General features: G+C 35.4%; 2 protein-coding genes across 2 annotated transcripts; both read right to left on the minus strand.

The window, feature by feature from the left end:
* Window positions 1-774: 774 nt before the first annotated feature.
* Window positions 775-3,070, minus strand: LOC129249025 (fibrinogen-like protein 1-like protein). The gene is made up of 3 exons (XM_054888636.1): window positions 3,022-3,070; window positions 1,139-1,693; window positions 775-1,065 (listed from the first exon to the last, which is right to left on the minus strand). The coding sequence occupies exons 1-3, from the start codon at window positions 3,030-3,032 to the stop codon at window positions 1,008-1,010; spliced, it is 624 nt and encodes a 207-aa protein (XP_054744611.1). The 5' UTR covers window positions 3,033-3,070; the 3' UTR covers window positions 775-1,007.
* Window positions 3,071-4,377: 1,307 nt separating this feature from the next.
* LOC129248702 (uncharacterized) lies at window positions 4,378-10,041 on the minus strand. Its single transcript, XM_054888329.1, has 9 exons — window positions 10,026-10,041; window positions 9,353-9,620; window positions 6,726-6,809; window positions 6,337-6,420; window positions 5,950-6,033; window positions 5,561-5,644; window positions 5,163-5,246; window positions 4,773-4,856; window positions 4,378-4,465 (listed from the first exon to the last, which is right to left on the minus strand). The coding sequence occupies exons 1-9, from the start codon at window positions 10,039-10,041 to the stop codon at window positions 4,378-4,380; spliced, it is 876 nt and encodes a 291-aa protein (XP_054744304.1).
* Window positions 10,042-17,405: the final 7,364 nt, after the last annotated feature.

The raw sequence follows: 17,405 nt of genomic DNA on the forward strand, positions 1-17,405 counted from the left end.
ATGTGGATATGACATAGCTAAGGGCATCAATATTCAGCGCTTGCGCCGGCTGGGCAGCGACGAGCATATGGATGCAGAAGCTGGCCAACAAAGAAGGTGCTAAGATGGCAAGCTAGTGGACAACGACGTACTGACCTTGGCTTGGTGTAACAAATTGGAGAACGCACGCAAAGCAGAGACGCCTGGCGAGACTTGTTTGCAGTCGGCATTAATGCGGTAAGGGGTTGTGATCCTTGAGCAGACCATATACATAAGTAAATAAGTAAGTAGCTCCCACATTTAAATACAGTGGACACTTCATGGAGGTTTACGGAAGATTTAATCATCATAATCATACTCATATCGCAATGGCAACAAAGATTACACGCAATTTGAAATATTAATACTATTAATATACTTAAGGCAATGGCCAGTTGTCTAACCACTTCTTCAATCCAAAGAACGCCATAACTATATTGTTAAAGGTAATGGACATTTTCTTCTGCGGATCCTGAAATGAGATAACTGACCATTGGTTAGAGTGTTTCAGTTTGGATCGGGCTTCCTTAGACGTGCAAGCAAATGTAGCACTCCCTACTTCCGGCACCGAACTCACAAGAGAAAATGCTTAAATATTTCACACAGTTAAGATTGGCAAAATCCAATCAACCAATCTTGTATATACACATCCACATATTCATTTTAACTATGGAACTTCGTTAATTAAAATATTCTGTGATCCAGTAACCCTTCAAAAATACTTACATATACAAACAAGAATTAAAAGTAAAGAAATTCCTATTTTCGGTAGAGTAAAAAGTTCTCTACGTATTTTCAATTTATTTCGAAAATCAAATTAACAAACACCAAACACCAAATACGAAACTTTACGGGAGCTTTTTTATGAAGCGTAACGTCTCATTTAAATTACCGTTCCGTATCATGACATCCGATCCACTAAAGACATATGTGTACAACATTCCATACTTTTTACTCCACCTAAGAAATAATTTTCTCATTTTTGCTCTCTAATGGTTGTCGGAATGTCTCGGCCGAATTGCCAAGTAAAAGTAATAAGAAAATTGGCTGTTACAACAATAAACAAAAAATTTATAAAAAATTTGCTTTAATACAACTATAAAACTATAACTGGACTTACCGCCTCAATGAGTCCATAGCACAAAAGTAATTATACCACCAACCCCGTCTTTGCTTTCTTGCACAATGACCATCGGTAGAAAACTCCATGTTTTTTATATATGAAAAATAATATACACCCTGATCTCCTCTGCCATTTTCCAAAACATCTACAGCATAATTGGACCTCTCACCTGTGATAGCAAACTTATCATAGTAAAAGATACGCTCCGACTCAAAATCAACACCAACTAATAAAGCGTGGGGTGAAGTCTTTGTTATGACATTCAAGCGATCTAATCCAATAAAATAATCATTGCTCGCATTTCCAAAGCCAGCTTGGTATTCATACCAGGTTTTTTCCAAGGTACCATTATCGCTGTGCTCATTTCGTAGTATTACAGTCCACGGATAGCAATCTTTTGGGTCTTCTGGTAAACACTTAGTCAGGCAATATACATTGAACGGCGGAAAGCCCGATAATTGTAATTCGTAAATGCCATCCGTATATCGCACGCCATTCTTCACCTTCGCCTCCGTACAATCACGTATGGCGGTTAGCTTGCGCTCAGCTTTTCTAAAATACATACATACATACATTAGCGCATAATAAATATTATATTGAAATTAATGAAATAAAAATTTATACATAAATTATTTTGAGGAAAATTTCTGGCGAACTGGGTTTTATTCAATGTATAGCAACCCGAGAGATTATAAAAAAGTATGCATGGATTATAGACTGACTAAAAACGCTATGTTTGAACCCCACAAAACTCCTTCTCTTTATTACAGTTATAAGACTATCTTTGGCAGAACTGGGGATTAATACCAAAAGTAATATAAGCAAGCATATTTTGTTCTTCAAAGGCAGTAAACATTATCCTGTTAGCTCCTATTGAGATCTTCACCGGAAAGAAGTGTCAATGCGGAGAACTGGACCCACCAGGTACGGGTCGACCACAAATAATATCCGAAAGATAGACATATCCAAATACTATATGAGCCCATAAAGAACTCATTTCTATATTGGCGGGCACACGGTGGACCACGGTGCTGGAATAGGTATTTATTCCGAAGAAGCAAATCAATGCGGGATCAAGCGAGCATTTTCCATGCAGTAATACTAGGTAATTGCCTTTAATAAATTTAGAAAGGGCATGCATAGAAATGAACGATTTGTACATTCTGAATTCTGCAAATCCGAGGTAGTAGGAAAAGGCAAACTGAAATTATATTTAGTGTACCTTTCGATGAGCACCGAAGAGAGATGAGAATGAGAGAGCGAATGAATTGACTAATGCTGAAAACAGTGACCGACGTACGTAATCCCTTACCGCAGCCCCTAACGAGAACAAAACTGAGCAAAACTCCCGTAGAGAACATATTAACACAATACATCGGTTTGTGTGTGTATGTGTTTGGTTGTATCTACACAATGTTGCCATTGATACTTTTGCCTACACACATTTTCACACATCCACGTTATCAGTTACAATTTTTCATTGTTTAATAAACCAACGCCAAAACCGACAAATGCCAATAGTTCATTTATCTATAATTAAAATTATTCAACAGTGTTTTTAAGTTACTTTAATAAAAATTATAATTTTTCTAAGTTTATTTTGCAAATGATTTCGAAATGTACTGCTTGGCAACACTGTGTGGTGAGAGAGCAATCAGCTGACAGGGTTCTACGGGAATTTTCAAAAATCGTGAGAAGTAATTTTTCATTTACATGATGTTCTCATTGGTTTAATCGTACCAGCTGACAGGATACTGCGCTTACATCGGTCACTGCTTCCAGCATAGGGCGGTTGCTTGCTGGACGTTGATATTCCTAGTTGCCTATTTTATAATTATGATCTAAAAAATGTTCACTAAAGCAATTCGCGCCATACTTACTGTTGTTCCATAACCGCAGTAGACTGCAATTTTCTCTCGAGCTCGGCTAAACGCTTCCCATTTATTTCCATAAGAGTTTTTTCACTAAAAGAAAAACATAAAGATATGAAATTAATGACGAAACCATTTCAATATTCACAAATTCAATGAGTCACCAAGAATGAGAAAAACCAATTCATGAATAATAAATATACCCACGTGAAGACTTAAAAAATTTCGACTCTTCTGGTTAAAATTATTCGGTACGCTTAACAGAATGCCTTTAAGTGTATTTTTTTTTGTTGTTTTTTTTTTTTAATGTATGCTTTCAAGCTGGATGAGCTTGACATTCTGACATGCCCGTTTAATATGCCAATTAAAAAGTTTTGTTTACATTTTCCAAAAATTTTTTTCATACTCACTATTGTTGAAGATTCGCAGTAGACTGCAATTTGCTCTCAAGTCCCGCTAAGCGCTTCTCATAATTTTCCATAATAATTTGGACTCTAAAAACACAAAGAGACAATGATGATGTCAAAACTATTCAAAATCGAGTTTCATTTTAACACAATTATTGAAGGCGACTACATTATCCGGTAGATTATTCGAGAGATTATCAAAAAGTATGCGTGGATTAGAGATAGACTAAAAAGTACGCTATATTTGAACCCCTCAAAACTTCTTCTCTTTAATGCAGTTATAAAACTATCTTTGGTAGAACTGGGCATTAATACCAAAAGTAATATAAACAACCAAATTTTGTTCTTCAAAGGCAGTAAACATTATCCTGTTAGCTCCTGTTGATCTTCACCGGAAAGAAGAGTCAATGCGCACGGAAGACAGTATCAGTCAGTCAGACTTGTGAAGAACTGGACCCTTCGGGCATGGCTCGGCCACAAATAATATACAAAAGATAGACATATCCACATACTATATGAGCCCATAAAGAAGTCATCTCTATATTGACGGGTACAAGATGACCCACGGTGCTGGAATAGCAAGAAGCAAACCAATGTGGCTAGGAGATCAAGCGAGCATTTTCCATGCAGCAATATTAGGTAATTACCTTAAATCAATTTAGAAAGGGCATGCACAGAAATGAAAGAGTTATACATTCTGAATTCTGGCAACACTATTAGTAATATCATCACTGTAATCGAATCCGAGGTAGTAGGAAAAGGTAAAATGAAATTATATTTAGTGTATCTTTCGATTATCAACTCCTTTATTGGGTTCCCGTTCAGGTGAGCATCGAAGAGAGATGAGAATGAGAGAGCGAATGAATTGACTAAGGCGGTTGCTTGCCAGATGTTGATATTGCTAGTTGCCTATTTTATATGCTCTAAAAAATGTTCACTAATCCAATTCGCGCCATACTTACTGTTGTTCCATAACCGCAGTAGACTGCAATTTTCTCTCGAGCTCGGCTAAACGCTTCCCATTTATTTCCATAAGAGTTTTTTCACTAAAAGAAAAACATAAAGATATGAAATTAATGACGAAACCATTTCAATATTCACAAATTCAATGAGTCACCAAGAATGAGAAAAACCAATTCATGAATAATAAATATACCCACGTGAACACTTAAAAAAATTCGACTCTTCTGGTTAAAATTATTCGGTACGCATAACAGAATGCCTTTAAGTGTATTTTTTTTTTTTTTTTAATGTATGCTTTCAAGCTGGATGAGCTTGACATTCTTACATGCCCGTTTAATATGCCAATTAAAACGTTTTGTTTACATTTTCCAAAATTTTTTTCATACTCACTCTTGTTGAAGATTCGCAGTAGACTGCAATTTGCTCTCAAGTTCCGCTAAGCGCTTCCCATTTTTTTCCATAAGAGTTTTTTCACTAAAAGAAAAACATAAAGATATGAAATTAATGACGAAACCATTTCAACATTCACAAATTCAATGAGTCACCAAGAATGAGAAAAACCAATTCATGAATAATAAATGTACCCACGTGAACACTTAAAAAAATTCGACTCTTCTGGTTAAAATTATTCGGTACGCATAACAGAATGCCTTTAAGTGTACTTTTTTTTTTTTTTTAATGTATGCTTAAGCTGGATGAGCTTGACATTCTTACATGCCCGTTGAATATGCCAATTAACACGTTTTGTTTACATTTTCCAAAATTTTTTTTCATACTCACTCTTGTTGAAGATTCGCAGTAGACTGCAATTTGCTCTCAAGTTCCGCTAAGCGCTTCCCATTTTTTTCCATAAGAGTTTTTTCACTAAAAGAAAAACATAAAGATATGAAATTAATGACGAAACCATTTCAATATTCACAAATTCAATGAGTCACCAAGAATGAGAAAAACCAATTCATGAATAATAAATGTACCCACGTGAACACTTAAAAAAATTCGACTCTTCTGGTTAAAATTATTCGGTACGCATAACAGAATACCTTTAAGTGTATTTTAATTTTTTTTTTTTTTTTTTAATGTATGCTTAAGCTGGATGAGCTTGACATTCTTACATGCCCGTTGAATATGCCAATTAACACGTTTTGTTTACATTTTCCAAAATTTTTTTTCATACTCACTCTTGTTGAAGATTCGCAGTAGACTGCAATTTGCTCTCAAGTTCCGCTAAGCGCTTCCCATTTTTTTCCATAAGAGTTTTTTCACTAAAAGAAAAACATAAAGATATGAAATTAATGACGAAACCATTTCAACATTCACAAATTCAATGAGTCACCAAGAATGAGAAAAACCAATTCATGAATAATAAATGTACCCACGTGAACACTTAAAAAAATTCGACTCTTCTGGTTAAAATTATTCGGTACGCATAACAGAATGCCTTTAAGTGTATTTTTTTTTTTTTTTAATGTATGCTTAAGCTGGATGAGCTTGACATTCTTACATGCCCGTTGAATATGCCAATTAACACGTTTTGTTTACATTTTCCAAAATTTTTTTTCATACTCACTCTTGTTGAAGATTCGCAGTAGACTGCAATTTGCTCTCAAGTTCCGCTAAGCGCTTCTCATTTTTTTCCATAAGAGTTTTTTCACTAAAAGAAAAACATAAAGACATGAAATTAATGACGAAACCATTTCAATATTCACAAATTCAATGAGTCACCAAGAATGAGAAAAACCAATTCATGAATAATAAATGTACCCACGTGAACACTTAAAAAAATTCGACTCTTCTGGTTAAAATTATTCGGTACGCATAACAGAATGCCTTTAAGTGTATTTTTTTTTTTTTAATGTATGCTTAAGCTGGATGAGCTTGACATTCTTACATGCCCGTTGAATATGCCAATTAACACGTTTTGTTTACATTTTCCAAAATTTTTTTTCATACTCACTCTTGTTGAAGATTCGCAGTAGACTGCAATTTGCTCTCAAGTTCCGCTAAGCGCTTCCCATTTTTTTCCATAAGAGTTTTTTCACTAAAAGAAAAACATAAAGACATGAAATTAATGACGAAACCATTTCAATATTCACAAATTCAATGAGTCACCAAGAATGAGAAAAACCAATTCATGAATAATAAATGTACCCACGTGAACACTTAAAAAAATTCGACTCTTCTGGTTAAAATTATTCGGTACGCATAACAGAATGCCTTTAAGTGTACTTTTTTTTTTTTTTAATGTATGCTTAAGCTGGATGAGCTTGACATTCTTACATGCCCGTTGAATATGCCAATTAACACGTTTTGTTTACATTTTCCAAAATTTTTTTTCATACTCACTCTTGTTGAAGAATAGCAGTAGACTGCAATTTGCTCTCAAGTTCCGCTAAGCGCTTCTCATATTTTTCCATAATAATTTGGACTCTAAAAACACAAAGAGACAATGTTGATGTCAAAACTTTTCAAAATCGAGTTTCATTTTACAATTCGAGTTCACCACAATTTTTGAATGCGACTACATTATCCGGTAGATTATCCGAGAGATTATCAAAAAGTATGCGTGGATTAGAGATAGACTAAAAAGTACGCTATGTTTGAACCCCTCAAAACTTCTTCTCTTTATTGCAGTTATAAAACTATCTTTGGTAGAACTGGGCATTAATACCAAAATTAATATAAACAACCAAATTTTGTTCTTCAAAGGCAGTAAACATTATCCTGTTAGCTCCTGTTGATCTTCACCGGAAAGAAGAGTCAATGCGCACGGAAGACAGTATCAGTCAGTCAGACTTGTGAAGAACTGGACCCTTCGGGCATGGCTCGGCCACAAATAATATACAAAAGATAGACATATCCACATACTATATGAGCCCATAAAGAAGTCATCTCTATATTGGCGGGTACAAGATGACCCACGGTGCGGGAATAGCAAGAAGCAAACCAATGTGACTAGGAGATCAAGCGAGCATTTTCCATGCAGCAATATTAGGTAATTACCTTAAATCAATTTAGAAAGGGCATGCACAGAAATGAAAGAGTTATACATTCTGAATTCTGGCAACACTATTAGTAATATCATCACTGTAATCGAATCCGAGGTAGTAGGAAAAGGTAAAATGAAATTATATTTAGTGTATCTTTCGATTATCAAGTCCTTTTTTGGGTTCCCGTTCAGGTGAGCATCGAAGAGAGATGAGAATGAGAGAGCGAATGAATTGACTAAGGCGGTTGCTTGCCAGATGTTGATATTGCTAGTTGCCTATTTTATATGATCTAAAAAATGTTCACTAATGCAATTCGCGCCATACTTACTCGGCTAAACGCTTCCCATTTATTTCCATAAGAGTTTTTTCACTAAAAGAAAAACATAAAGATATGAAATTAATGACGAAACCATTTCAATATTCACAAATTCAATGAGTCACCAAGAATGAGAAAAACCAATTCATGAATAATAAATGTACCCACGTGAACACTTAAAAAAATTCGATTCTTCTGGTTAAAATTATTCGGTACGCATAACAGAATGCCTTTAAGTGTATTTTTTTTTTTTAATGTATGCTTAAGCTGGATGAGCTTGACATTCTTACATGTCCGTTTAATATGCCAATTAACACGTTTTGTTTACATTTTCCAAAATTTTTTTCATACTCACTCTTGTTGAAGATTCGCAGTAGACTGCAATTTGCTCTCAAGTTCCGCTAAGCGCTTCCCATTTTTTTCCATAAGAGTTTTTTCACTAAAAGAAAAACATAAAGATATGAAATTAATGACGAAACCATTTCAATATTCACAAATTCAATGAGTCACCAAGAATGAGAAAAACCAATTCATGAATAATAAATGTACCCACGTGAACACTTAACACGTGAACTCTTCTGGTTAAAATTATTCGGTACGCATAACAGAATGCGTGTAGGCTTAAAGAAAACAATCCTTCTTCTTCTTCTTTTTTTTTTTTGAGGAATGCTGCAGGGTCATGATAAACGACTTCTTACTGTTGGAATTGAATGAATGGGGCTTGGAAGAAAATGTATCCATTATTTTCGCGTAACATTTTTTGTGCAAATAGTTTAAAACTGTTTTATGGTCGATCTTTGGCTCCTGAGCGATGCTACGACTACTAATATGCCGGTCAACTTCGGTTATTTCTGTAAATTTTTCGAGATTATCGACATTTCCTTTAACATCAAAAGTGCCTTAACGGAAACGACGAAACCAAAAATGCAAGTAATTGGTTGTTATAGTGTCGGTACCATAAACATCATTCACAATTTTAGCAAGCCAGGACGCATTTTCACCTTTTTCAAAGAAAAACTGTAAAATATACCGAATTTTCTCTTTGTTGAATTCGATTGTTAACACCCTGTAACTTACAACTGAATGGACAAAAATAAAGCAGCAAATGTACTTTTTTAGTGTGAAATGTCACTTGAACAACGAATATAAACTTATAATTGTTTGATCAATGCTTTACCAGATATCGATCACTACAGCCATTTACCGAGAAAATAATGGATTTCATTTTCCCCAAGCTAATATTTCGATATCATAATCTGTACACTGAATGCCATTTAGTTGTAAAATTTTCAACTCAACTTTTCGATTCACTTATATGTATATGCCGATCACTGTCGGATAATTATAATGACCGAAAATATACGAAATTTTTAAAAGTTTTCGAAATCACAAATAGTCACAAATCAACCAGTGCCTTCCAGTTCTTCTGTTCTTGAGCGAAATCAATAGCTTTCAAGTGCAAAACACTGTTAAAGAAGAATCTCGAGTTGAAGTATAAGGGCTTTTAGACCAAGTAATTTCTGAGATAAATGCTGTAGTCCAACTGTGTTACAATCACATCCCACTCAACTCTTCTACTTCAATATTTTAACACCAAAATGCTTAGTATCCGCAGCCTTAATAATAGGACCAATACTTATGTAATATTTCTTAAAAGGGTGACTAACCTTTGTAGCGCATCCTCCGTGTCTTTTTGCTGTCTTCGAATTGTTTCGACTGATTTTATTAAAGCTTCTATTTCATTTCCTGCATCTAAGTAAATTATTAAAGGAGGATCCAAACATCCTTCATCTTTAGAAGACTCCTCGTTTACCTCGACAGCGCCAATATTATTCGCGAGCCACAGGAGAAATACTTCAAAGTAGCACAGGCGCAGAATTTGTTTGTTCATTTCACAGCGTCCTCGGGTATCGGACTGTTGCATAGTCTTGTCAACTACGAATAAGAAGAAATGCAAATTCTTGGCATTAAAAATTCTCTTATCAGCAAGAAATTTGGAATTTTGGTGCAGTTTGCGATGACCTTATTGTTATTTGTGAACAAGATAATTCTTATTTATTATAAAGTGAATGCACTGAAAGTTCTGAGAATGCATTTTGTATTGCGTCATAAAAAATATATATGTATATATGTATGTGTAATGTAAAATATGCATGGACAAGTTTTAATAAATAATGGCCCGCAAATTAACTGTTTTATATAACAACATGATTATAATATAATTAGAAAATTTGAAAAAAGAAAATGAACCCTATATTTCAAAGCAGTAGTCTATGGTAATTCTGAGGAAAACTTTGAAGAGCTGCAGTTACGAATTAATTACAAATTACTTCGACTTACCTGATGCGACTAGCATTTTTTCAACAGAATTTAGTGTGAGAAATAGGTTATGCTAACTGATATGGTACACCAAAATGCTCAGAATGCACTTCTACATTCACTTGACCCAATTTTCTAAGCACTTTGCCATTCAGAAGTGTATACCTGCTAAACGAGCAGTTTAAAGGCTTCAGAAGTTGCTTCAGGCTTTGAAAAATGTTAGCATTGCATTTTGTTTTTAATTTTCGGGGGAAAAAAGTTACTGGGTGGCAAATTAGGGCTGTAAGATCGTTGACCCTTTAATTGAAAATTTTGAGTACTCAAAAACTTTCTTGTGTGAGCCGATATATGAGAGCTCGTATTGTGTTAGTGAAGAATGGTTCTTCTTCGGGGGTTGATGTCATGAATGCTCCGCAAAGTTCTGGTAAATAAATCGTTGTATAACAATCTGATTTGACTGTTTTCAATTTTTGTAGAGGTACAGTTGTGATAAGACCAGATTTCCCAAAAAACAAGCGACTATTCGACCATTTGCTTTAAGGTGTTTTTTCCACGACCAACTTTTGTGGGATTAAGCTTGTCTTGGAACGCTCACACTGTCGATTGCTGTTTGTAGTTTGATGTTTCATATACCAAAGTGCATATTCAGTTACGATGGCACAAATGTGCTTCGACCAACTCATCGAATTTCGTCAATACTTCTTTACATCAATCGATGTGAGTGCTTTGGGTAATTGCCAAATTATGCCGTATCTAATGAGAACAAATCTACTTAGTACCAAATACTCACACAATATTGAATGTAAGCTGATCCTACTAATGTTCAAGGATGTCTCTATCTCTGGATAAATCAAATGACGATCTTGCGTTATGAATTGTCGCACTGCATCGATTACTTCCGGCACAGCAACCGTTTTTGGTCGATATTCACGAAATTTATCCCGCAAGGATTGACGGCCATGTTGGAACTCGTTATACCAGCTGTTGACAGTTACTACGTGTGGTGCTTCAATGCTAGAAGTCAAAATATGTTGTGCAATGCACTCCTCTCTCGGTAAGCCACCTCAAAATTAGTAATAGATCATCGCAGAAAAATTTTAACGATTAGTTCCTTCTTTTGGACGAGATGAATTTTTCAACTCACTGAAAAAAGAACAATGAAAGATCTTAAATGCTAACATTGTATGTAAGTTTATGCTAAAAACAGTACCAAACTTTTCAATAAAAGTATCGAATAACAGCTCATCACTCCTAATGTTGCAAAGACGAACCTGTTAAAAGGAAACCTTCGTACATTTCAATGAAACTTGGGGACATAAAAGTTTGTACAAGGATATTACTCTTGGTTCAAAGTAGGTCCGACTACTAGACTAAGACAATAATAAGGGAACTGAGTTTGGATAAGGTAATGTAATGATTAGAGGTCACAAAAGACAATGTAGTCGATCTGCAAATTTCAAACTGAATCTAATCTAAATTTCCGTCCGACCGTCTGATGTTGTAAGCTATAACTCTGATTGTCAATGAGTTTCTTTGATTCCAAAGAAGCCAGCCAAAATTAAATTTTACTAAAATTAAAAATTAATTATCTAATTTGTTTTCGAATAACTTTTGTACTAAAAAAGGAAACGATTTTGAACGATAGAAATCATCATTTTGGCCTACGAGATCCATTGCTCGTATTTTTGCTCACAAATGTCAATTATGATTGACGTATGACGTCATTTGCACAAATTATAAATAGAGTGATTAATTTTGCGCTACATTCTAAATAAATGTTGTACCTGATATGTTTTCATTTGAAAAAGACGTTTATTTATTTAAGTCGTAAGTAAGTAATTAGTCAACAAAAGTCCCAAAGGTTTGTAAATAGTATTGAATTCTATAAGGGCTTTCAAGATGGGTGCAGAGTTCTTACAAAGCCAATATGGAGAAAGTCTTAATTACGAAGGAATGAATTTTACGGAATGTAAAGGAATGGATTTTAAGGTCGTCAGCAGAAGTGTTTGGCCGAGCTATTTGTGGCGTGCGTCTTGATGTTGTTCCATAAATGGAGGGACCTTTAGTTTCAAGCCGACTCCAAACGGTGGATATTTTTTATGAGGTGCTTTTCATGGCAGAAATACACTCGGAGGTTTGCCATTGCCTGCCGACCACTATTAGATAACTATTAGAAAAACACTTTTTCTTCTTTTTGATGTTTCATCGATATTAGAAACTACGCTCTCTCTGAATTCCGAATGGTAGTCACGCTCAAACCCATTCGACTACAGCAGCCGCCTTATATCATTTATAAACAAGAAAAATAGCAAAGTACTCTAAATACTACCTTAGGGGACTCCAGATGACTCGATAAACGAATATGACTTATGATTGCCAACAATACGATTCAAAAGATAGGACTCCACACAACGGTGAAAATCAACTGGAGAAGATAAGAAAGCGAAAAAATTGCTTAAGGAGTTACGTGGGTTTTGTGGTTTCAAAAAATCGATTTTTTTTTTTTGGCTTATTAATTTCTACAACATCTCAAGAATATTATCTTAATTTTCAAGTCGATCCGAATAATAGGGTCGGAGATACAGCCTGGTGTGCCAGGTGTGCGCTCCAAGTCACTTTTATTGTTACTCAAAACTTTAAACGCGTTTTTCTCCAAACCATCAAAATCTGTTTGTGAAGAGTTCTTTAATGTAGCAATACCTTTGGCAGTATCATCCGAAGTTAACAAAATAAAGTCAAAGTCAACAGACGAATTCGCAGCATACTCAAATTCACAACCGCTAACAGACTGAGGAAAAAAGTTGTTTAAAAAAAGCGGCCAAGAGGTTAGCCGCTTCATTAGCAGAATCCACGCTTTTATCATTGAAAAATAACGCAGATGGAATGCAAGAGCACTTGTTTTAGAGTTTATGAAACTCCAAAGGTTTTTCTGAAATTTATTTTTTTATTCCCCTTTTTATATTTATGTACTGATATATATAATATATGTACTCGAATTATGTAGATATGTAGCTTAATTATCGCAATTATGTTTTAACGCTATTTTGACTTCTATTCAATAAAAGAGCGTTAACCCATTCAATTATTCCTACATACCTATATCAATCATTTTGTCACATTGCCAATGTGTGTTGTTTTGACATTTAACCAGATCTTCTGTTGTTTGATATGACTTTGGTACAAGCTTCTTTACACGCTTGTTTCAACCAAATTGAGTATGAAGGTGCAACATTTTTGTCATTCGACATTATTTTTTTTTCTCTTTTCGCCAAATTACCATCTAAGCCGAGAAACACGTAACCAAAACAAATAATAGGCGCTACAGCTTTTATTTTATTTTTTTCTGTAATGAAAATCACTGATTCAACAGCTTTTAGCGTTTGATTTCCAGATTCAGATGAAATCACAAAGTAAATTTTTTAGTAACTAAATTTATTATCCCTCTTCTCTTTTTTATTAATGGGTAAATTTAAGATAAAAAATAAATTAATGTAAAGCTAATGATTGAAATCAAATGTGAAAAGCAATGATGAAGCACTTTCGAAAAAAAATAATTAAAATTTTTCTTCTTCTTGAACTGCCTATCAGTTGATGAATGCTGCGGTCACATTTATTAATTTAAGTACAAACATACACTCGTACTACGTTTAAATGAACCTGCCGGGTTTTTTTAACTGCATGAGAACTATCGATATCGATAACTACGGTTTAACGGCTGAGAATGGCAACTGTGTTGACATTTCTGTTCAGTAAGGTTTGGCATTGTGGAAATTTACTTTGAAAAAAGAAAATCTGTTCGCTAAGTTCTTAAAGCACTGGCGGTGCCATCGGTCTTCATTTGTCTAATGAAGAAGGAGCCACCGTTACGATGAATGGCGGGCGTTATGAACCATGTTGACTGAATTTTTGTTTCCAAAAATTAGTCAGCTAAACATCCAAAGCATTTGATGCCAACAAGACGGCGCAACTTGCCACAAATCACACTCAACAATCGATTTATTGCAAAATCAATTTTTTGATAAGTTTTTTTTTCAGAAGATGTCCTGTTCACTGGCCCCCTTGCTCGTGCGATTTAACGCCTCTGTATTACTTCGTATGGGGATATGTTAAGTCATTGGTTTATGCCGACAAACCAGCAACTATTGAAGCAATGAAAACCAATATTCAAGCCACTATTGACGTTATATGTCCAGATTTACAGGAAATATGTAGTAGTTAACAATTGGACCATGTAATAGCGGGTATATGTCGGATATTATATTAAAAAAATTAATGCCATGAAATTATCTCATCATCATCATAGCAATTACAACTCATTGTGAGCCAGAGCTTCTTTCCGAATAGTGCGCCATACGACTCGGTTCATTGTGTCGCTGCTCCTAGCATTTATACGGCGTAAATTTGTATCAACATCATCTGTCCAATTTGTTTGTCGATCTTCAACTGTGTTTACTGCCCATAATAAGAGAGTTGAAGCTCTTATTCGTAATCCCGCTGCCGTCCATCCTGAGTAGGTATCCCAACCATATCAGCCGCCGAGCTTTAGCGAAACGCACATTGTTTTGACCTGATAGAAGCTGTTCGATCTCATCATCATCTATCTATAAAATTATAGCAAAAAAAAATTCATTCCGATAATATTTCTGTTTTGTGTTATCATTTTAAATTCTCAAGCCCTTAAAAATCACCCGGTATATAGCTACATAAATTACAAAAATTAAGCCTACAAATTTGGACAAGTTTGCAATATAGTTTGAAATCACTTCTCTATATGGGGCAGTGTGAATGAGTTCTCCAATCTACTCAGTCCATTCCTTTCGCAAATATGTATTTCTGAGTGAGAACATCTGCTTCCGTTTCCTTTGACCGCCGCAGCCGATAATTAACTCAAAGAAGTACTTGTTGGCAGGAAATATTCTCTGTTGGATTTCGAGGCTGCAAGATTGTTCCATATGTAGAAGTCCACGCATATGGGTAAAGGCCCAGATCGCCAATCACTGGGAAGCGGACATGTATCCTCTGTGTAGCTTCCGAACATCCGTTCGATAGCGAGCTAATGTGAGAAGGCGAAGCAACCCCGTATATCTGGTTGTATGTTGGGTGTGGGATCCGCCCCATAAAAATTATATAATTATAAATATTCATACCTATTACAAAATCAAGGCAACTACCAGCAGGGGATATCGGCCTGACAGAAAGTGTTTGATTGCAGAAGTGCCATAATTTATTTATTATTATTAATTTATTGTGAAGGAAAATATGTGGGAGAAATTAAAGTAGTTTTCTTACCTTATTTTCTCTTCCCGAAATACGACGGTTGCTATTTATGTTATATATATTTTGAGTCTAATAATAAAAACTGAATCAGTCGGTAAGCAATAAATATACATGGATTCATTTTTTGGCAAATATTATTATCTTATAGATGTCTTTTTAAGTATAACATTTCCGTAGACCAACAGACAGAGCAACTTTTTGAACTTTTGCGAGATTATGTGCGATCCAATGATGGCGAATCTTACGGCGCTGAATGACACCCACGACTAAACTCATTTCTTCAGCGTTTCACAGTAGTTTCATTGCCAAAGATGGAACTAAATTTATCAATGTGCTTTTGCTTTGACAATCTACATCGAAAATCGTAATAAGCAACGAAAAGCCGAACTGTTTCAAATTCTATTCTGACGTATAAACTTGAAGTATTTGCAAGCGTCACAAATCGCGTTCGAATGATAAATTAATCGCGCAAAATTAATCACTTTATGGGAAGATTTACAATTTTTGCAAATGGTGTCATACGTCAGTCATATTTGACACTTGTGAACTGGGCAGCTGCAGATTACACAAAAACATGAACCGCGTAAAGGTCAAAATAGATATTCCTATCACTTAAAATAGTTTTTTTTAATTAGTAAAAAAGGAATTCAAAAACAAAATTGGATGATTATTTTTACCCCAACTTATATTTAATTATTTATTTGTCTCTGAATGGATACATTCTGATAGACTATGTTAAGCCGCTGTGGCCGAATGGGTTGGTGCGTGACTACCATTCGGAGTTCACAGAGAGAACGTAGGTTCGAATCTCGGTGAAACACCAAAATTAAGAAAAACATTTTTCTAATAGGGGTCGTCCCTCGGCAGGCAATTGCAAACCTCCGAGTGTATTTCTGCCATGAAAAAGCTCTTCATAAAAATATCTGCCGTTCGGAGTCGGCTTGAAACTGTAGGTCCCTCCATTTGTGAAACCACATCAAAACGCACACCACAAATAGGAGGAGGAGCTCGGCCAAACACCCAAACAGGGTGTAATGTACAATAATTTAGTAATTACTAACAAAAAAAAAACGATGTAAAATCAGCACTAGAGGAATTGAAAAACAAATTTAAATCTGCACATACCCTAGAAATCGGAGCATTCATCCCGTAATTGGTTCTCCCAATTTTAAAGGTTTCGCACTGTCGGAGTTTCTTATTAGAAATATAAAATTGAATTTTACTTAAAAGGGAAGGGCAATCAATAGTTCCAGAAATGATACGAATAATAAAAAAGCACGATAGAATAGAACACTGGCACAATTACGTTCTGGATATTGTAGCAGGTTAAACTCCTACTTATCCAGAATCGACCCCTACATACCAAACATATGTCCGGCATGTGAAGCCACCCTGCACGACACTAACGACCTTTTCACATGCCCTCTAAAACCGACTCATCTAACACCCCTTTTCCTCTGGACCCAACCCGTCGAAACAGCATGTTTCCTGGGCCTACCTTTAGATGAGCTAGACGAAGACCTATTTCGTACGGTCCATAAAATAACAGTGGCATACTCTAATCTTGATCTAAAAAAGCTAAATACAATGTTTTGAGAGTGTGTGGGTTAGCAAATGCAGAACAATTTCGGCGTAGGTAAACTCTCCGAAATGCGGAATGCTGCTAAGGTGAGAGTCCGTGGCCGGACATAAATTCGAGTCATCCCAGTAACGTACAACCGACTGCCTTGGCAACGTCAGACTTTTCAATGGAAATCTCAGCTAGCACCTAAGAGCACTTAAGTTTACCAAGCCTTCCAACATAAATAGAGGCCCTCGTATTTTTATTTGCAAATGTAGAGCAATCAAAGTGGCAGCAGCGCACAGTGCGGCCGATTCCCAAAAAGCTGGCCAAAAGTAAAAAAAAAAGTTTCTAGATAGAGTTTTTTTGTCTTTGGGTTGGCTACAGTAATGCCTTGAGTAGTGAAAACCGTTCATAGCAACGTCCTGTACCCTAAGTATCCTCTGTATTTTCAGTCGCAACGTGGACTTCGTTTGAGCATCGTATTACTGTCGATGAATAGTGAAAGATGTACACATTTGAAAGATTTTGTAATGGAGTAAATTGAACAAAACCAAATGGAA

The sequence above is a fragment of the Anastrepha obliqua genome, chromosome 5, assembly GCF_027943255.1.
Source record: "Anastrepha obliqua isolate idAnaObli1 chromosome 5, idAnaObli1_1.0, whole genome shotgun sequence".
Classification (NCBI taxonomy): domain Eukaryota; kingdom Metazoa; phylum Arthropoda; class Insecta; order Diptera; family Tephritidae; genus Anastrepha; species Anastrepha obliqua.

Bases quoted from the DNA above. Each gene is read 5' to 3' on its own strand.
- LOC129248702 (XM_054888329.1), bottom strand. The intron at 5,247-5,560 runs GTGAGTATGAAA...TTTTTCTTTTAG, and splicing joins ACTGCGAATCTTCAACAAGA to TGAAAAAACTCTTATGGAAA. The intron at 4,857-5,162 runs GTGAGTATGAAA...TTTTTCTTTTAG, and splicing joins ACTGCGAATCTTCAACAAGA to TGAAAAAACTCTTATGGAAA.
- LOC129249025 (XM_054888636.1), bottom strand. The intron at 1,066-1,138 runs GTAAGTCCAGTT...TTGTTGTAACAG, and splicing joins GCTATGGACTCATTGAGGCG to CCAATTTTCTTATTACTTTT.